Source organism: Patiria miniata, unplaced genomic scaffold, assembly GCF_015706575.1.
Source record: "Patiria miniata isolate m_02_andy unplaced genomic scaffold, ASM1570657v1 HiC_scaffold_13, whole genome shotgun sequence".
Classification (NCBI taxonomy): domain Eukaryota; kingdom Metazoa; phylum Echinodermata; class Asteroidea; order Valvatida; family Asterinidae; genus Patiria; species Patiria miniata.
In genome coordinates this window covers 3536884-3558846 of record NW_024037051.1, presented here as the reverse complement: position 1 = coordinate 3558846, position 21963 = coordinate 3536884, and the positions used below count along the sequence as shown (strand labels likewise).

Genomic DNA, 21963 nt, shown 5'->3' with positions numbered 1-21963 from the left:
TCATTGTCAGTGCGATGAACTTTATCATGCATGACTGCCGTAGGGGATGGTCTTATTTGGATGGATAAAAATCACAGTCATCAGTATAGGCCTACATTATAGATTCCCCCCCCCCCCCCAAAAAAAAAAAAAAATAAAATAAAACTTTAAAAAGGCAAACCGAGCTTAATTTGATTGGATGTATGTTGTATCTTTATCTGTGGAAATACGTGTCATCAGCATAGACATGTCTATGGTCATCAGCACCAAAAATCGGAATGAAGCACGCCCTCCTTAGACGAGAGGTGTGAACCGTGTATTTATGTTGTGTGCCGGACTGATCACAACACGTGCGTGTTGGCAATTCGTTGTCGATTCTCCCCAGCAATGCTACATAACTGATGAAAATAGCTTGAATAGTATCTGTGAAAGGTGGAGTATAGTAAAACACTACAAAGTACAATTTTGCTGTTTAAATGTTTAAAACACTCACTTTGACTTTTGAAATGTTGTCCATTAATGCTGCCCAGTTTTCGGACATAGTCTATCGCGTAGCGTAGCTAGTACATGTTGTAGTAGTGCTGTCACGCCCCAACTATCGCATCGGTCCCAACTATAGTTGGGCCTGTCCCAACTATAGTTGGGCCTGTCCCAACTGTAGTTCCACAGTTGGGCTGGCCCAACTATAGTTGGGCCTGTCCCAACTATAGTTGGGACGGTCCCAACTGTAAGTTCCACTGTTGGGCTGGCCCATCTATAGTTGGGCCACTCTGATCTTTTTATTTTGCGGTGTCCCAACTATAGTTTACATTGATGTACAACTATAAAACGTTCCCTACAGCTCTGATACACGTCTGACTTTACTGGGGACCACTGAAATTAGCTATTGATGGGGCGAATCTATAGTTGGGCCACCCCAATCTTTTTATTTTGCGGTCCCAACTATAGTGTACATTGTTGTACGATTATAAAACATTCCCGACAACTCTAATACACATCTGACTTTACTTGGGACCAATGAAATTATCTATGGGTGGGGACCATCTGTAGTTGGGCCACCGTAATATGTTTATTTGGCGGTCCCAACTATAGTTTACATTGATGTACGACTATAAAACATTCCCTACAGCTCTGTTACATGTCCGACTTTACTTGGGACCTTTGACATTAGCTAGTATGGGTGGGGCCCATCTATAGTTGGCCGGCCATGGCAATCTTTGAATTTTGCAAAATGTTGCTGGACAATAAAACCCAGCAGCTGGATGGACATCTCATCAAACTAGGCAGTAACCACGTGACCGCCAGCCTTGCGGCGCGGCGCGGCATGCATGCACGACGAATACACGGTGCCAGCGCCGCGGAACATTTAATCCAACAAGATCTATCAAGCATGAAGCATCCGGCGCAACTCCAGTCCCAACTATAGTTGGGCCGACCCAACTGCCGCACTATAGTTGGGACAGGCCCAACTATAGTTGGGACCGATGCGATAGTTGGGGCGTGACAGCCCCATGTGGCCAATTTACTGGACTACCTCCGTAAATAAGGGCCCCACCCCCACCATGTACAAAAACATGTCAAACTTTGTCAAATTTTGATTTTCACATTTAGGCTTAGTTTGTAAATTGTACTAGGCCTACTGACTACTGTAGTTTATTTTTGCTTTAGAACTCAAGTACTAGCCCTCTTTATAATTACTACTTTACTAGCTAATCAGAAAGTGCTGCCTTTTTCAGATGTCTAATTTTCGTGAAATTTCATGTTGAAATTTTGATACGCAAACGTGTGCAAAGGAATCTCGAAATTTCACGAAAAAGAGACATCTGAAAAAGGCAGCACTTTCTGATTAGCCTTTAAAAGAGGGTGAAGTATGCTTCTAAAGCAAAAATAAACTACAAACTAAGCCTACATTTTTTTTTTGTAAATGTGAAAATCAAAATTTGACAAAGTTCAACATGTTTTTGTACATGGTAAAAGTGTGGCCTTTATTTACGGAGCTAGTCCAGTAAATTGGCCACATTTATGTGGCTAGTACTAGGGCCCCTGTTTTGTTTCGCTCCTCGAATTAGAACCAAGAAATTGAATTCTTATTAATATTACTAAAAAATGCAATTACTTCTCTCAGTCTCATTGTAATGACCCTTTTTTTCCAAATTCAGAATTGAAGGTGAAATTCCTCTTTTCTTCCCAAACATGCCAAAGGTACACGTATGTAGGCCTAAACCTGGCGATCGTGTAGGGCCCCTGTTTTGTTTTGATCAAATTACAGTCAAAAATGTTTTTTATTGCTCAAAAATCATCTTTAAAATCAAAAGCAGACTTTTCTCAATTCTAATGACACCCCGTTTTGCAATTTCGAACAGATTCTTGGGTAGAAATCACGATTTTCCTGCGTGGTTTGTGCCTTGCTATTCAGCGTGCCGTGTGTGCTCACGGTTCATCACGCGGTGATCGCCATCTTTATTTTCGGGTCGAGTGTTGCCGCTGCGCTGTCATCGTCATGTTACCCCCAAATTTCCCTCCAAAACTCAAAAGCCTGCCCTCTATCTATGACATACCTGTTTATTGAGAATGTCGCCAACTAGATTGGTAGGTCCAACATTTTTAAAGTGGATTTTGTTCCCTTATAGGAACCGGGCCCTACATTATTTTTTGTGTACACTACATGATCGCCGTAAACCTAACCACCACAATTTGTATTTCAAATTCCCACTGAAGCCTACAGGGGCGCATAAGGCAGTTTGAAGACTGTTTTGGGGGTGAAATCTGAAGATTATGATCGGGGTTACGAGTGAAAATGATAAAAAATACTCTAACGTAATACGACTATGTACCTAGGACTCTACTATCGCCCGACCATGTCCAAATGTTAAAAAAGGCGATTCGTAGAGTCCTAGTTACTCGGACTTCATGTACATGTAGGCCTACACAGCCTGCTGTAAGGCCAAAAAAAAAGATACAAAATACTTATGCTTCCAATTACCCGACCTATTTCTTCCTTCATGCCCGACCAACCCTATTTTTAGGCTGCGAACCTTAAAATTTTATTGGCAAGTCTAAAAAAAATAATAATGAATAAATAAATAAAAACAAATCCTGTTGTCTTTTGTGTCTTCACAAAACACCTCACAACAATCCTTTTGCCTCAAAAATACTTGTATTTATTTGTCTGCCTACTTACATTCACTTCTTTGGGGAAGAAACCTCCATTGTTTTTACAAGTTCGCTTCACAATAACTACCCTGATGTACATAGCAGCGGTACCCGCTGCTATGTACATCAGATTCGAACCGGCCAACCGATCCCGTTAACTCGGTGGTCGAGTGGTAAGACATCTGCACTAGAAAGCAGGAGGTCGTGGGTTCGAGTCCCACCCGAGTGATTTTTACCAACTTTCACTCAGGAGGTAACACACTGAGTATACTGTGTTTAAAAAAACGTCGGTGAAGGGCAAAACCTAATTTGATTAATAACTATTTTGCAGTTCAATGTCGTGGTAATGATATGACAACACGTTCGTACAATGTACGTACATGTACATGTACGTAATGCTCAATGCAGCGATGACTGGTTCCCGCTGCGCCGCGCACTAAAAGGGCCAAAGAAGGCATGATAGAAGTGCGGTAACTAGTCCATTCAAGGCCGCGCTGTGCACTGCAGAGTGCAGTCATGGCAGTTGTAGGTTGGATTTAGACATCGTAAAATGTCAAGAAAACATGGATGGAGAAGGAACATTTTTTTGCAAGTTAATTCACAGAACTTGATCTCTCTTGTCTCTTTATGTCTTCTGCGCGTTCATGCATTTCTTTTGAGGTCGTACTACTCGTATTTGGAGTGATATGATGTAGCCTGTTTCCCCAAAATTTCCAACCATAAAAGTGAGGTTCGTTGCACGCCACACATATGCATCACGCAGGCTTATAACGCGCAATGGAAGGACAGTGTTAGCCAAGTTTCCCGTCATGACTGGCGTTGTTAACATGGTGTGTCTGACCTGAATTTTCCAATATTTGTAAGAATTATCGACCGTAAATGTTTTGACAATAATTAAGGTAAGTTTTAATAACTTTTCGTCGCCAATTTTTTTTATAGCTTTCGTAGTGCAATGGAAATAGTTCAGGCTGAAATTTCGCAATTGAATACCCCATTCAATCAGCACAACAAAAAAATTGGCAAAAAAAAAAATTCTGACCTACAGACCCTATATTTGAAAGGCATGTAATGGGAAGCAGAAATATATATTTTTTTGGCCTAATAAATAAATAACAAAATACCAGTTGTGAAGTGCTGGAACATCCGTTCAAAATATTATAACAAAAAGCAATAAAATAGGAAACGAAAGGGGACGGAGGACATGTATATGCCATTGCTGTAGTTTTTCATGAGATGTCTGAAAAATCATATTTTTTGTCTTTTTGTTTTTACAGTGATTTTAGTCCCAGACGAAGTCTTTATCCTTAAAAAAAAAAATGCTGACCCCAGCGTTTGAACTAGGTCAGGATGCAGACTTCTTGAAAATCTTGATAAAAGCACGCTACGCCAAAGTGACGGAGGTGGAGATCTTCGTGGACGGAAATGACTTCAAGTTCTACGCCAAGCCATACTTTCTGAGGTAGTAACAGAGCTAAAACTTCTCAAGTTAGTCGTAAACATCTCAAGACACTTTTTTCAGATTAATGAAATCACGAAATCTAAAAACTGCTGCAAACTGCCGGCACACTCACTCATTGGCATAGCTGGCCCAGACTGAGACCTGGACTGGAGTGCTCAAAACGATGCAAAAGAAGATCAGTCCAACTTTACTCACTCTTTAACTAGCAAATTTCTCCAAAAAATGTTACTTGGTAAAAGAAAAGTTCATCAGTATTTCACCAACCAAGTTTGAAGACTCAAATCAATTTTTAAAGGAGACTTTTCTTCAATATTTGGCAGTGGCTTGCACAAGAGAGGGAAGTCAAATTATTTCAAAATGAGGCTAAAGACTAGACTTCTACATGTCCATCCATGGTCCAACTGTTTGACAAGACTGACTTCTTCATTCATTGTCATTAGTCTGGTGCCTGACTAAGGAGAAATGTGTAGAAATAGTGACCTAGTACCCGACATCCTAGATATTTCTTTTGGCATAGTCAGCTGACAGTTGATAGATGCAGTACTGAAGAGTTGTTGGACTGGTTGTTTCATGTGCCAGTCTATTTTCTTGTATTGCATGTTTTCAGTACCTTAAGTTTTGGGACTCTCATACACAGTATTGAGAGTATTGAGACTACTGCTAGCCTTGGTCAAGGCATTCAAAGAAAGAGTCCGATCGATAGTCCGCCACCAACAGCAGAAGCCGCGCTCTATGCAATCACACATACTCTACGAAGCGCGAACAGCGACCTCGCGCGGCTAGGCTACGATATGCAAATCAGGGCACCATGCATGGCCTATCTTTTCGGGCTATTTTCGTAATGGTGTCCCCCGATTTACATCCATTTATATTTGGTCTGCAGACTCCAAACCTGTTTGAGAATGTAGCCACACTATATCCAGCTCTCTGTCCATGTAAAAAATGAGCCTCCACAACCAAGTACTGAATAATAATCTCATCTTTATTTGCATACAATATCGTTGCTGGAAATCCAGCGACAAAATAAAGAAACATAAGTCAAGGCTCACGGATTTTCTAAGGTGTTCGTTCAGCACCAGCTGATTTGCATGGGTGGCTTGTGCGTAAAGTGCTCACCTCTCACCAAGGTGACCAAGGTTGGAATCCTGGCTGCGGATCGCATGCGTTTGTTCTCTCCTGTGCCACAAGGGTTTTTTCTCTGGGCCCTCCGGTTTTCCTCCCTGCAGAAAAATCAAACACTTTCGATCTCAGGCTGTGCTCCGTGGTCATATATGGTCGATATGGCCGGCAGCCATAGGCGCCTTTACGTGCCAGCGGCCCGACCACGTTGTAGCCGTGTCCTTCGCAATTCAGCATACCAGCTGCGAGTAAGGATGAGTAGCCTCCCAAATTATTATTATTATTATTATTATTATTGCATTTAGCCTAGCCACGTGAGGTCATTCTTTGTGCTACGTGCAGTTCGTGTAATTGCATAGCATACGGATACTGTTGTTCACAGCCAACCATCGATCATTGGACTCTATCGTCAAACGCCTTGACCAAGGCTATGGCATAGCGAGACTTTTTTCATTCGGGGGGGGGGGGGGGGGTGGGGGGGGGGGGGGGGGGGGGGGGTGTTACCAAATTCTTTTGCCAGAGTGTATGCCTGAAACTTGGGAAGGAGATCAAGCAGAGGTTTGAGACAATACCGGAGACTGACGGTTTAGGCCATGTCGGCATACAGTTTGCCACGCTCAAGCGGACCATGTGCAGAGAACATGTGCAGTGCATTAATCGGATGTGCAGCTACACCTCCCTTCCCCCCCCCCCCCCCCCGCCCCCCCCCCCGCCCCCCCCCCCCCCCCCCCCCCCCCGCCCCCCGCCCCCTGCCCCCCCCCCCCCCCCCCCCCCCACCCCCCTTGTTATGCCACTGCGCTCACTTGAGACTATTGTGAATGATAAAGAGTCTGATCTGGTTTTGAATCAAGGCAGAATCTTTTCATTGCATGTATAAACATTGTTTTTTTGTATTTCCTTTTTGTGCCCAGGCTTCAACTTCCTGGTAGAGTTCTGGAGGATGGCCGAGAGAGGGCAAAATATGACGTAGACACAGGTATGATATTAACAAGGTGTCTTTTTGTTTTGTTAAGATATGGGTCATTCTAATACAGTAAGGGTCCAAAGTGTGACATTATTTTCCTAATTTGAAGATAAATCTTGGGGAAAAAAATAAAAAACTGCAATGGACCCTTCCTGCCTGTCAATCAGTGACCAACTCATTGGCCAATCAGAGCATGCCTTTGGTCAGGTGACAGTAAAGCTTTGTATGGTGTCCAATGTACACAAAACCAAAAAGTGGGTGGGGCTCATTGCCTGTCAATCAGTGACCAACTCAATGACCAATCGGATCATAACTTGGGTCAGGTGACAGTTAAGCTCTGTGTTGACAAATGTGCACAAAACCAAAAAGTGGGTGGGGCTCATTGCCTGTCAATCAGTGACCAACTCAATGACCAATCGGATCATAACTTGGGTCAGGTGACAGTTAAGCTCTGTGTTGACAAATGTGCACAAAACCAAAGGTGGGTGGAGCTTATTGCCTGTCAATCAGTGACCAACTCAATGACCAATCAGATCATAACTTGGGTCAGGTGACAGTTAAGCTCTATGTTGACAAATGTGCACAAAACCAAAGGTGGGTGGAGCTTATTGCCTGTCAATCAGTGACCAACTCATTGACCAATCAGAATATGACTTTGGTCAGGTGACAGTAAAGCTCTATGTTGACAGGTGTACATGTACACAAAACTAAAGGTGGGAGGGGCTTATTTCCAAATCCGGAACAGTTCATGCACAGCTGTGTCCAGGAATTTTGAAATTTGAGAGGCATTCTGGCAAAATGAGCGGGAACTGGGGCACAGAAGTGGAGAAAAATGCAAAACAAAAAAGCTTTTGATTCTTTTTCTTTTTTTTTGATATTCAGATTTCTTGAGATTTATAATCTTTCATTTGTCTACTACACATATTTTAAAGAAACAATATAAAAATCATAGAATAAAGGTGTTTTTAAGGAAAAATTATTGGTATCTTTCATTTTCAAGAATACAAAACTCAGTGTTTTAGTTCTTTCCGACATGTCAATGAGTACAAACTTTACAGCCATATCTTTTCACCAAAATGTCAAATTGAAGTGCAAGAAACAATATTGTAAGGAGAATTTTATTCTCTTTCCTGATACCTACAAACCCTCATTTTGACCTCTGCCCAGTTCTGTCTCATGTTTCCAGAAAACCTCACATTTGTCAGTTTTTGTGCATATTTCCACATGGGTTCTGAAATTGATTTTGTCCTTCTTGATTGAAGGATCGTTTGAAGTCAATCTCCCGAAGGAGACTCCAGGAGAGGTTTTCCAAGGCCTGGACATGTTGACCCTCCTGCTGGCTCCAAAAGGTCAAAGGTCGGCTGAGCAACCTGGCATTGAGGTCACAGGTAGGTCAGACAATTAGACGCCTTGCATAGTGGCGTCACTGAATACAGATCTTTGTTCCACTGTGATATGCATTAACTCTAACTTCCTAGGCATTTTTGCTACATTGTAGGATGCAACCTCAATCCTGCAAAATCCTTCAACTGTCTCTATGTAAAAATAGCATACAGCCTCAATCCTGCAAAATCCTCTGTTATCTCTTGAATGTGGTCCTTGGAGACGTGACCACTGCCTCAATCCCACAAAATCCTCCAGCAATATGTTGAGGCAGAGCCAGTGACATCCTGGAGCAGTGCGGAGGATTTCAAATACAATCTAGGCCTAAATTTACAATCATGCACGGTTGAATTTAAAAAAAACACAAGGTCCGACCTAAGTTCTTGACACAGCGCATCCTCCAAAATCAGCCATACATTTTTGCCATACTAAAGGGCTTCAAAAACTGTCCATTTTGCAAAGAGGATTTGTGAAGGTTAGGGTTTATAGACACTGCTCTTTCATTGTCAGTGAATTTAAAACCTTTTCTCTGGGAAGGTGCTCTGTGTAAGAGGGGTTTATGAAATCAGTTGATTTTATGGAATCAGTTGATCTTATGAAATCAATTGATTTTATGGCATTGGTTGATTTTATGGCATTAGTTGATTTTGTGGAATCAGTAGATTTTGTGGAATTCGTTGATTACAGTTAAGTTTATAGAATCAGTTAAGTTGCTACAGTATGTTTAGCAGAGTGAGGCTGCAATGGTATAGTTTCTTGGTTGTGCTGGAGTGAAACAACGGTATAGGTTTTCCCGACTATTTCAAACCATTTTTCATTCAGATTCACCAACTCTAACATTCAATTTCGTCAGAGAAAAATTTCACATTCTTTTAACAAAACCAATTTAGTCATTTACCATTCAATTTCAAAGTTTGGTCACCCTTTTTAGTCACCGGGTCGAGAATATTCGTCATTACAGATCAAATCCGTCTATTCGTTGCCGAATGACAGCATTCAGAGATCAAATTTGTCTTATATTTAAATCAATTAGACTACTTTGATTTCGGAATAACACGATTAGACATAGACGCGACGAAATCGAATACATCCAGGTCGAAAACGTGCCTGTGCTCATTGTATGAATTTGTTTGGACTAAATTTGAAATTGTCTGACAAAAGAGGAAATTAAACATTGAAAGTGCACTAAATCGATGTTGCTTGATGAAATTGAATATAAGAATCGGTGAATTATAACGAAAAATGTTATAAAATAGCCGGGAAAACCTAGAGTTTATAAAATAATGTAATAGTTTTCAAAGAATTTGTGAGTGGAGTTACTATTATAATATTTTTTCTTCATTGAGCATTATCCATGTTGAGATACTGTGGACACAAAAGGAGAGCATTATTTGGACATTTTTTACTCAAATTTACCCACTCTAAGTAGCGCCCTTCTGTCCACCATATTTCCAAAAGGCTAAATGAGGTTCATTATAATCCATTTGTAGGAAAGAGTGGTGAGGCAGGAGAGCAGAGCCAGGATGCTGAGGATGACCAGGGGGAGATTGACTGGCAGGTGGAACAGCAGCCCTTCCAGCAAGAGGAAGACTCCCTCTGGGGCGAAACAAGCTATGGGTTTGCCAACAAGAGGAGTGGTGTTTTCCAGAGGTTGCAAGTAAGGAAACAGTAACGGCAGCATTTAAAAGCTAATTGAATATGTTAGTTCCTGTACTGCCCCAAACCACCCTGGCTGTTACTCCCTGTACCGTCCCAAACTGCTCCAGCATGTTATATTTTTATCGATTCATCACGGAAAACTTTAATTTAATGTAAGCCTAACACAATGCATGATCAAACATCGCTATCACTGTATCAGAATTCACGGACATAATTTATGCAAATTAGCCAACTAGCGAACAGCACCGCCTCATTACGTGATGGTATGGTATGGACGGATGCATCAATAAGGGATTCACCCGGTTTCCAAGCTTCTTATTGGTTAAAAACGGTCACATGATGTATTACGACATCATTTTCTAATTCTCTGTAATCAATACTACAGATTCCTTTTTACTGTGTCAAAATTGGTTACTTCTGTCCTGCGTTATCAGCATTCTTCTTATCGCATACTCATAAGGTTTTTCGTGTATTTTTTTTGGCTGAATTGCCGTATTTTGGTGAGTGTTAAGTTGGTCTTTCTTCGACTGTGGTATTTTTTAGGAATTGATTCTTGAAATGCATAATTTTGTGGGTGAAGTTGAATGTCTTAGCTACGATTTGGTGCGTAGTCTGAAAAGTTCCACTTCTGTATACACAGCAGCATGGCCAATATATGCAAAAACATGACTTGTAATAAATGCGCTAGTGAGCATATGGTGGGGCGAGTTTTACGAAACTCAGTTGACCTCTGATAAAATTTCCACAGCCCATGCCAACACACGCTCGAAAAATGCTACACCGTCAGTTGGCGACGTTTGTCAGTGTAATGTTGTATATAGGCTCTAATGAGTCAGTGGGTTTTTGTCGCATGGTGGACCTCTCTTGGTGAAAATGGCAATTTGAGAACTTTAACCCTAACGTACCTGAATCCATCAAAATCCACACCCCTGTTTCGGGGGATTTCGGCGGATTCAGGATACCTCCATATTGAAAAAGTTGGGGGATTTTGATGGATTCAGGACATGAAGCCTAGCGGTACTGCAGGACTTTGATGGATTCAGGATCTCAACAGATTTACTCCCGGCTAACAGGTGGATTCTGATGGACTGGCCACCAATTTTTTTTTGCATAGCAAAATTGATGGATTTTGGTGGATTCAGGATACTTTCTCGTAAATATACCCAAGGGGTTAGGGTTAATAGTACATTTCCTTTATCATGTTTATGTAAATGTTGGTACGCTGCATATACTGTATTATGTGGAGGGTAATTGGAGAGACGTCATTTTGAAACATAGAAGAGTCGAATGCCCTCCCCATCCATTTTCCTCCTGCTTCTGCTTCTGCTGACAGAGATGAAACTTTTCCGATTTTAATTGGAAATCCGACTTTTTGAATTTTCCAACGAAATTTCCGATTTTTTTACAGTGTGTCCCACAAAATTTGATTTTGTAACAATTTTTTTCACAAAATGTCATTTTATTTCAATCATAATTTCGAAGAAAAGTCGATGAAAAGTCGATGGAAATGGCACATTAAAATCATCGCGAACGTAGTTTTAATCTCTTTCACCAGTCGTTATTGGGTGTTTCAACGGTAGAAACAAAGAGCATAACACTGATGGGAGCCTTCTCCGGCTGGACAAAAGGTTAAACATTGACAGGCGACATGGAAAAATCACTGTGTCGCACGTGCGTGCGAATATATGCAATGGTACCGGTGTACGTACCGCACCGTACCGTATGTTAGCGGGAACCGGTGGCCTTGTGAACAATCCAGTGGATAAGATCATTATGTTGTGCGATTTTCTGAGGTTTCAGATTTAGTTGTACAAAATGCAATGCTTTAAAAATCGTGATGATTATCTCAAGGATAGCGAAGAGAGCATTAGCGAAACATTTCACTGGCATTTGTTGGAAGAGAAAGACGATAATGCCTGATTTTTCCCCACGTAAGAATGCAAGTGGAGTAGTGGAGTTGTGTGGTTGAATCATGGACATGATTGAAGCACCATGAACGGTGCCCTTGTCTTTCGGACTTTTCCCTCGACTTTTTCAAGTAAGAAGTGAACTTCTTTATTGATGACTCCATTACTCTAACCGTAATTTAGGCATTTTATGCAATGAAAGCACTGACCACTGACCATTTTTTTTCATCGTAAAATTTTGTTAGAATCGAAACTAAAGCAGGAGTTGGTGTTCGGAAATTGGGCATGAAGTGTATTGTACATGCATGTATATGTGTAACTGCAGCGCGGCCTAGATTTCGGACACGTATTTTGTTCGGCCTATTTTCCGATTTTTTTGCCATATGCGAGTTTCATCTCTGTGCTGAATACTATGCAAGCACCACCAGATAGTGGTTATAACGCATAGGTCAGTGTGGCGGAGGTGATTCAATTTTGTAATGAGCTTTTCTGACCAGCTCATCCATATTTATTTGATCCAGTCTCTCTTTGAATGATTTGATGTCAGGTTGAGCTATAACGTCTGGTTGGGGGATGTTCCATTCACGAGTTGTCCGGGGGTAGAATGAATACTGGTAACAGTTCTTGTTGAATGGTGGGGTTTCTAAGATGTGAGGCCCGGTTTGCAGTCTGGTGGATTTTATGATGTTGATGATGATGATGATGATGGCGACTGTTGACGTTTGATGGAGTGATAATAATAATAATAATGATAATAGAGAACATTTATATAGCGCCAAAATCCATCTAAAAAAGACGCTCAAGGCGCTTTACAAGTTTAAAAAATAAACTAATACTATAGCATTATATATAATAAATAAAAAAAAGTAACTGTAACGTTAAAATGTTTGAAAAAGTCGATACAAGGAATAAAAATGTCAAAGATAAAAATAGTAAAATAGAAAAACTTGATATGATGTTATGGACTTCCTTAAAGATGTAAATTAAGCGAAGTTTGGTGCGCCGTCTTTCGAGAGGTTCCCATCGGAGGTTTGCCAGCATGTTTGTGACACTTGAGTTCCTGCTGTAGTCATTTTGAACAAAGCGAGCAGCTCGGCGTTGGATTTTCTCAAGAGATGCCTTGGTGTTGTTGTCATGATCCCATGTTGATACGCAGTACTCAAGCTTCGGTCTGATGAGGGTTTTGTGGGCTATTTCCTTGACTGATTGGCTACCCCCCCCCCCCCACCACCACCCTAATTGCACTACCCATGAACTTCATTGTGATTCTGGTGTTTAATTCACAGGAAGAACTTTGTGACATTGTCGATGTACCGAACCCAGACACAACACAGCTAATGGAGAGGAAACAGGCCAGAGAATCTGCAGAAAATGACAAGTTTGATGAGGAACACTATCTGTGAGTGGCATTTGTCATTTCAGGTTTTTGATGCAATCTTCTGTTTTTATCGACAAAAAGAAAAGAATAGTTTAGACCATTAACCATGGAAGCCAGAAGCAAAAAGTCCAGCCTCAGCCTCATGATAAACTTTTGAGAAATAAGTAAGGCCAAAAAAACAAAGTCTCCAGTTTCTGGTATGCGCGCCGCGTCGCCATAGCCATGCGCGTCGGCAAAATGAAAACGTTTTTTTTGTCAATGAAAGATGATGTTTCAAAACCGCCAAACTCACTGGTTTGACTGGAATCCTGCTGTTGCACAATTTTAACGTGTTTTTAGATTGGGTTATGGTCGAGAATAAGCTTTATGTGGCCTCTCTGGACTCCCATATATTTGCACTAAGTTTAGTCGGGCACCATTTGCAGCCATCAGCCAACATTTGACGCAAAAAAATCAGGTAAAAAAAAAAAAAAAGCTGCGTCGCCGCACCACTTTTTGGGCAAGCTCCATACCAGAAACCGGAGACTTTTTTTATTGGCCTAAGGGGTCTTATACCTTTTTCCCTTACCTTTTCAACTGCAGAAATTTATTTCAGATTCTCAGAGTACATAAAACAACTTTTGGCCAGGAAGTTATTGCAAAACTGTTTTACTGGCCAGCATATAGACAATGCTGCTCTATGCGTGCAAAAACATAGGCTTCAGATATCAACTAAAACGGAGAAAGTTTTTTGGTGCCGAAGTATAAAATTCAGCAACTTTGCAATGCCCTCTGCTTTCCAGTACATGCAGTGTGCACCAAACTTTAATACGATCTACATTTGTATTGTGTGAATACAATAATGTTTGGTTACCCCAATACCCCCATATACATGTACTTGTCATGCTTGTGTACATTCATCTGCAATGTTATTCAAAAGATAGTCAAATCATGATCTTCATACAGTAAACTCCGGCTAAACCGACATCGTACAACTCGTCAAATTGCTCAAGTTGGACGTCTGACTAAAGTCCCGATTGTCCGTAATGCATTTCCATTGAATTTTTTGTTTTTAAGTCAGCCTTTATTTCGCTCAAGTCGTGTTACTCTCGGTCCCCTTAAAAAAACATTAAAAAAATTACAAATCCTTTGTGTAAGTCGGCATTCAACAAATCACGCATTGGCATCGACTTCCTGTACTGCGGTTGGCAAAGTGTCGAGTGAAAAGTGGTTTCGCACGGCCCGTGATCGCTGCATGCATCGGTGTCGAAAAAGGGTGTCCTACTGCATACATCGCATACATCGTGGGCATATCAATACCAGTACCCCCTCTAGGCTGTACGCATGCGCTCTGTCCATTTTGGGGGTCGTCTTATTGAATGACTACTGCTGCAGTCAATGCGTGCGTGGTATATACCGGACCACACACGCATTTAATTCGTTACTGTGTACGTACATATGTATCGTGGTCTCCACTATCAATACCCCAAACGTGATGATATAATTTGAGGATTAATTTGCTGGATTCAACTCAAGCATTAAGGAGATAATCCAGGGTAAATTGTAGCCAATTAGTGCAATTAATCATGTGTGCATACCATTCATGTAAGTCGGCAAAATGACGACTTACAGCAGATATTGGCATTCGCGTAAGTCGTCACAAATCCTCGGGTCCCGAGAGTGCCGGTTTAGCTGGAGTTTACTGTATGTATATGTACATGTGTTGGGATTTGGAGATGTCCCTATGAGGTCATCTTTGCGTCTTACTTGCATTATGATGCCTTGGCCTGTTTTTTCAACAGTTCATGGAAATTCCTTCAAACATTACATGGAATACAATATGCCTTTCGTTTTCTTCTTAAAGATTGCCCAGAACAATTTGCCTGCAAATTACACATGTACCTGGCCCTTAACCCAAACTCCCTAGGGAGTTTTTGCAGGATGCAACCTCAATCCTGCAAAATCCTCCAACTGCCTCCATGTAAAAATTGCGTACAGCCTCAATCCTGCAAAATACTTCATTATTTTTTGAATGTGCTCTTTGGAGGGGTGACCACTGCCGCAATCCTGCAAATTCGTCCAGCAATCAGTCAATATGTTGAGGCAGAGCCAGTGACATCCTGGAGCAGTGCGGAGGATTTCATGTATAATCTAGATGTAGGCCTAAATTTATGCACGGCTGAGCATAAACAACACAAGGTCCAGCCCAAGACCTTGACACAGTGCATCATCCAAAATCAGCCACACATTTTTGCCATATATAGCCTCAATCTTGCAAAATCCTCCATTTTCCAAAGAGGACTTTGGACCATTTGGGAATGTTAGGGTTTAATTATCAGCTGTTCATTGTGCGATATTTCGAGCTACAAAAGTTTAAGACGTCAGGCTTCACTTTTGCATGTTCTGGATTTGATCGCCTAATAAACCATCAAAAGGCCAATTAAGGTGAAATCTGTGAAGTCTGATGATTGCTGTGTGCAGTGAGCTTCCCATCCTTCTTAACTGTTGGACAGATCTCCCCCCTCTGACTAATACAGCAGGGCCAACCACTACACATGCACATTGTCGTTTGTTATTTATAATTCTAAAGAAATTTCCCCCTTTTCTCCCAAAGGGCTGATCTTTATCAGGATGATTCCGTCATAGAAGGCTTGCTGGCCCATAAGCCTCCTTGGCACCACGAATGGAGACAGTTACAGGCAAAGAACAAACAAACCACCAATCAGATTGAACCCGCATCCAGCGAAGAACCAATCGGTGAGAAATTTCTGATGATTTATTTTTTTTACATGAATTATTGTTAAACATATTCCAGCATGGGAAGGCACTTTGGTTGAATACATGTTCTCTTTTTGACGTACACATTTCACAGTGCAGCTGTCCGTGGCCGAGCAATACCGGCGTTAAGGGGTTAATAAGACAGCGTCTAAGCTTGAGTGACCTGAAATCAGCCAACTTCAACAAAAAAAATTATTATTATACTTAAACGCCTAAATGTACCGTTAAAGGGAAGATACAATATTTGCAAACATCAAAAAACGAAACGATCTCATTATCACGAAATACCTATACTGGATTGTTAGGGAATGACAGTCAAAAGCATCCTGTAAAATTGTAGCTCCTGGTGTGCTGAAATTTTCAAGAAAAATTGTATTTTGCCAACGCTGGTCGGCCGACCAGCATTGGAGAAAACTGGCTTTTTTCCAAATCTGCTACTAATGTTTCAAATTTAGTTATTCCACATTTTCTTTGCAATTGATCACAAAGCTGTGAAGCCTGCTAGACTGACTATCTGACCTTATACCATTCCCCAAAGTCTATAAATTGCTATGTTTCATTATACATTGTAAGTGGGGTCGGGGAACTAGACTACAACATGATTGGTTTTCTTGGTTTTTCCAGCATCTACAGTCCCAAAACGTGAAACAAGTCAGTTTAACAATATTTGCTATAGCATACTAATCCTCCAAATCCATTTATTTCTGAAAAATGCAGCAAAAGCAAATGTTGTACATTCCCTTTAAGGAGACACGGTATTGTAATTTCTTCGAACGGTGGGAGACATCGGTCATTAGGGAGACATTTTCATGTCTCCCTAATGTCACAGCCCCCCTTTAGTGGCACAATTTTGTTGTCGCAATTAGGTTATATTTGTTTGTCTTGGTCTAACTAGTAAACATACCGAAATTTGTGGAAAAAGGACAAGGGAACATGTGGTTGGGGCACATTTAAGTTTGAAAAATTGTGTGCACAAGTCAATGGGGATGTCTCCCAAATGTCCAATCCAGGGTAATTACATGTATTATTATTCTTGTTATTATGATTGATTGATTGATTGATAAATGGTTTATTAAATCAGCTTTCTCGCCACCAGTAGCGGAATTGTGTGAAGCTGTAACAATATATATTAAGAATGCATTTATTTAAAAATACTAAAAAGTAATCATTACAATTATTATTATTATTATTATATTTATTCTATAATTTTTGTCTCAGTGGATCTCACCGAAGATGAGAAGGAGCAGATGAGACGGTTGCCATGCCGACAATATCTCCTGAATCCTGAGATGGAGAAGGGTGTGCTGCTGAGCCTAGTGGATGTCATCTTTGCTTACGCTTACAACGTCAGAACAACGCTTAGCGAGAACTCGGTAAGTAGATTTGGTTGGTAATTTGAACTCGTCCCTGATATGAGTTGGGATGGGCGCTTAACAAAATTCACATCTGTCACCCTCAGGTGGAATCAGCGTGGACCATATGCAAACTCAGCCCAACCCTGTCCTGGCTTGACTGGTTCACGTCGCTGGATGAGGTGGTAACCGTGTGCTGTCGCAGGGCCCTCTGCTATCCACTCTACAGGCACTGGGAGCTCGCCAACAGAGTCCTCCAGGACGTCCAGAGGATATTTCTTTTAGGTGAGTGTAGTCTTGATTCAAGACCTTGTTATACTGATACTGCGACCACCTGCCGCAAGAGGTGGAATCTTTTGGAATCTTGTCAAATCTTTTGGAATCTTGTCAAATCGCCCCCTGAGAAATGGAGAAACTGCTGCACATGCAGTACTTCTGCAGGCAAATACAGTCCATTTTCGGTCGCATGCGGACTACATATGACAAAAGGGCAGCAGTGAAGTTGCCCAAAAGTCTTGTAACATCTTGTACGCTACTGGTTGAAATTTCGGAATTTGGTTCAGAGCTAATGTACAAGGTGTTGAATGCGCGCTGCATACATTAGGTAAAATAGGTGTGCGCGCGCGCATGACACGACCGCTACAAGATTCCCAAGACGTAATAGTGGTTTGTTTTGATAAGGCCCTCATTTGGCGGTTGATTGAGTATCCAATATATACCAACAACGTCGTTATCCAAGACTAAGGTGAGTGAGGCGCTTGGTCACAAAAATCCCTTGCAGTACAATGGAGAATTTCATCATCACTTTTTTGTTTCTCTCGAGTTGAAATGTTCAATTGTGGAATCAAAAAGGACGAAATTCAGTTGGTACAAAGGTTTGAGTATTTCACACAGTGTGGTCTTAACGTTTGTGAATAGTTTCAGAATAACATCGATGATGCCTCTTGATTTGTTCATGCAGACATGAACAGGCTCGCTTAAAGAGGTTGTGGAATGCTCGAAGACATTTCCGTCATTCTTCGGGTATATGTAGCCTAAGGTGTGATGAAATAAAAACGACTATTTTTTCTGTCATAAAATGAGTACATAAGGTACTTTTGAGAGCTGTTTTTCAAGTCCTGTCATGCCTGTTTCGACCCGAACGTGCAATTTGTGTAAAAGTCGTCGTTGCGGGCAGCAAACAAAACACAGTAAATCGTGACGTAATAAACATGACTCCCGATGCAGAGTCACGATTTACTGTGTTTTGTTTGCTGCCCGCAACGACGACTTTTACACAAATTGTACGTTCGGGTCGAAACAGGACCTGAAAAATAGCTCTCAAAAGTACCATTTGTACTCATTTCATGACAGAAACAATAGTCGTTTTTATTTCATCACACCTTAGGCTACATATACCCAAAAAATGACGGAAATGTCTTCGAGCATTCCACAACCTCTTTAATCAAGCTGGATCCGAAAGTCTCAGTTATGGGACTTGACGTATACTCAGTGATTTAGTCAGTCGATCAGTCAGTCAGTCATTGGTTTGTCAGAGGACAATAGCTACCCTATCAGGTCCAGCAATATCAGTTCCAATGAGCTCATGGAGTAAAGAAATATGTGTTTCAGTCTTCTTTTTTTCTTGTTAATTTATCAGGAAGGCGGCGGCTTTTGAAGTGTTTGCTGGAAGTCCACCGCATACTGGCTGCAGACGAACCTCGCTACATCCTGAATGAGCTGTATATCACAGACTACTGCGTGTGGGTGCAGTCTCTCAGTCATGACAAGATCGCATCAATTGCTGCAGCTCTGAAGAAGGTAACTCTTTTTCATTTTTCATTTCATGCATTTTTGTTTAACTTGTGTGCAGAGTCTTTTTTATTCTAATGAGGTTTACAGCATACCCTGTTATTCCTAGGTGTATTCTCATTAAATACCTGGGATTAAAGTTGGGAACAATTGTATCTACAATAGGCTCATTGTATTAGGGATTAGTGGCAGAGTGTGAACAACTTTTGAGGTTTTCAGTTTGTAAAAAAAATACACATCGACTTTAAAGTTATTTTAATAGGTCTCTCTCAAATGACGTCATTTCCTATAGACCATCGGCATTCGTCGTATCGTCGTAATTCGAACACATTCGAGCAACAAGCGCGTGTGTTTGGAACATTTTCAACACTGCGCAATACGTGCTTGATTGCGTAAAATACGCAGTTGCAGTTCTCCTACAGAGATGGCCATCTTTGAGAGAGACCTATAGAATTCTGCAACTAACATCTGGTACAACAGTCTGAGGATCAGACATTCAACTGGGCAAAGCCACGGTTAGACGTCTGATATATCATAGCATGTCAATATTGTGCGACTCCGCATGCCAGCCAAAAGCAATTGGAGTGGCCTTTAGAGGCTGTGACGTCATTTTGATGAGAAATGTGGACTAAGCTGTTGATTGGTCAATTTGGATGCAATCTTTTTGTAATAAACAACGGGCTACGGAAGACCTGATAGAAGGCGCCCACTGAATGGTCAGAACAACGAGGTCCAAAACAGACTTGTTTTACAATTAATCGCCGAATATGTTCGCATATCATAGACGCTTGATGTGCAAGGGGATATTCCATAAACTACTGATACAATGGGCCTATTGCAAATAAACTTGTATGCGACTTATCCCAGAAATTTAGTGAAATAAGCCTTTGTGATCTTTGCTTCTTATCAAACACAATATCTTACTTTGAAATCGAAACAGGTGAAAATTTCAAAGAGCAAGATCGGCTTCCAACTGAGAGAGCTAGAACAGGCTGCCAAGCTGGCGATACAGGAAGAAAGTAAAGAAGAACGTGACGAGGATGCAGTATCATCCGTACACCAACATGGCTACCCACACGTTCTCTATGAGGGGTTGGACTCTGAAAGCACCACCAACCCAGTAAAACAACCAGACAACAGAGAAGACAAAAAACAAGGTAATGAAGCAGCAGAAAGCTCTGGGCATGATTGTAGGGAACCAGTTACAAACGGACAAGGGGACCAGTGTGAATCTGCCGCAGTGGAAGAATCTGTGTTAAGTGATGTTGCAACGAAAATGTCAGACTTGAAACTTTCAGGGGAGGCAAGCGAACAGTCATCAAAGTGTAATGAGAAAGAGAAAGAAACGGATACCGTGTCGAAAGCAACATTGCCGGTTTCGTTTGAGGACTGGACATGGAAGCCACCTTCTAGGAAAATTGAGGTGTTTGGTGAGAAGAGTACAAGTTGCTGTTCAGAAAAACACACAGATTTTGTGAAAGGGAGCACAGATAAAATTCAAGTTGAAGACGATGGTCAGATTCTTCCTGATGGAGAACAGCGCGAAACTGACAGAACTGGAAATGTTTTCGGCAAGAGAGGATCCAAGTCCGAAACGCTTCGTTCCTGTGACCCAGAAACAGTTGTTGATCTCGGGAAATGCTGCTCTGATGCCAAAAGTGAGGAATGCGATCCGGAAGTAACTGGCTGTGTTGAGGGAGAATGGAACAGGCAGTCCCATGGGAAAGTAGATGCAACAGTATCTGCTTCAGATTCCGAGTCTGATTCCGAGTCGTCAGACGATTCCGATTCAGACTCGAGTACAGAATCGGAAAGTGAACTAGACTCGGAACCAGACTCATGATCCATTTCCCAACTGAGACTTGTCAGTGGCGTAAAATCCTAAAATTGCCACTTTTTACATGCATGATTTGAGAGCTTCCCTGAGGAATTAAGCCCTTATTTGCAGCTTTAAAATCTGTCAAAGATCAGCTTGACAGGTAAATCACAATATTCATTTCACTCAATGTCAATTGAGAGGGCAGTTGTTCACTTGGATAAAAAAAATTGTTTTGTTGCGAATACATGATTAAGCCCGGTTCATACTCTGCGCGACTGTAAAAAAGCAAACACGAATTTGTGACTTTAAGGGGGCCTTAAACCGGGCTTTAAGGGCTTTTTCCATTTGAATTGAGACAGATAGGGGCTAAACACGGCGATACATTTTTCTCACACAATTTTTATTCGATCCATGCAATTTCACATTGCTTATCATTGTTCTGAAATGTCCCGTCACCAACATAAAATAAGTTATTCATAAATTTCTGTTTACAGGTATTTGACTTTGGACTCGAAACATCTACATGTATATAAAATATATTTCAATTATTCTAGACTATAATACAAAGCCACTGTTATACAAAACTTCCATCATGTCTGATAAAGACTAAAGCTATAGTCCATCATTTGCAGCTATCCGAAAAGTAACTGGCGTAATTATTGTTGAAAAACATACTTGGTTGAAAGATAGTAAGGGGACTAAACTCCGTGAAATTATTTTTTCCGGCAAGCTGTCATTTTGAAGTAACCAACGAAAGAAGGCCATTCCAACTGTGCTTCTTAAGACGCACCGTAGGAAATTTAAATTAGTAGTTCGTTTTGTTATTCGGCGAAGCGCGCGCAAGCATTGGCACGACGGAAATTTAAATTAGTAGTTCGTTTTGTTATTCGGCGAAGCGCGCGCAAGCATTGGCACGACGCACACGCAGTTGCTATAATTCGTCGGATCAGTGCGCGACATCGCGTACATGTAGCTGCAATCGGCTCAGTGAGAATGTGTCTCGGATGCTGAATTCAGGCCCAATTCAAAACATGATTCAGCAACTTTTGATTTAAAATCGAGAATTGAAATTGAGATCTTAGAATGCTGTTTTTCTCGAAATATACAGCTGAAGCTGAGCTGAAACTTCATCAGGTTAGTTGTTCAGTACCCTTCTTTAGATTTTGAGCACTTTTGTTGCTTCAAACGAACAAAATGCACAAATTACAAATGATGGACTATATATTTAATGTCAGATGGCTTC

General features: G+C 41.2%; 1 protein-coding gene across 2 annotated transcripts; it reads left to right on the top strand.

Moving 5' to 3' along the window:
• Positions 1-339: 339 nt before the first annotated feature.
• LOC119720104 (protein SHQ1 homolog) lies at positions 340-20788 on the top strand. 2 transcript variants are annotated; one of them, XM_038189643.1, is made up of 11 exons: positions 340-411; positions 4407-4591; positions 6622-6686; positions 7937-8062; positions 9548-9714; positions 12910-13022; positions 15595-15737; positions 16977-17131; positions 17218-17395; positions 18750-18910; positions 19842-20788. In XM_038189643.1, the coding sequence occupies exons 2-11, from the start codon at positions 4449-4451 to the stop codon at positions 20742-20744; spliced, it is 2154 nt and encodes a 717-aa protein (XP_038045571.1). In that variant the 5' UTR covers positions 340-411; positions 4407-4448; the 3' UTR covers positions 20745-20788. The 2 variants fall into 2 exon arrangements, with proteins under 2 accessions (XP_038045571.1, XP_038045580.1); XM_038189652.1 differs by lacking the exon at positions 340-411 and adding an exon at positions 3613-4031.
• The last annotated feature ends 1175 nt before the right edge of the window (positions 20789-21963 follow it).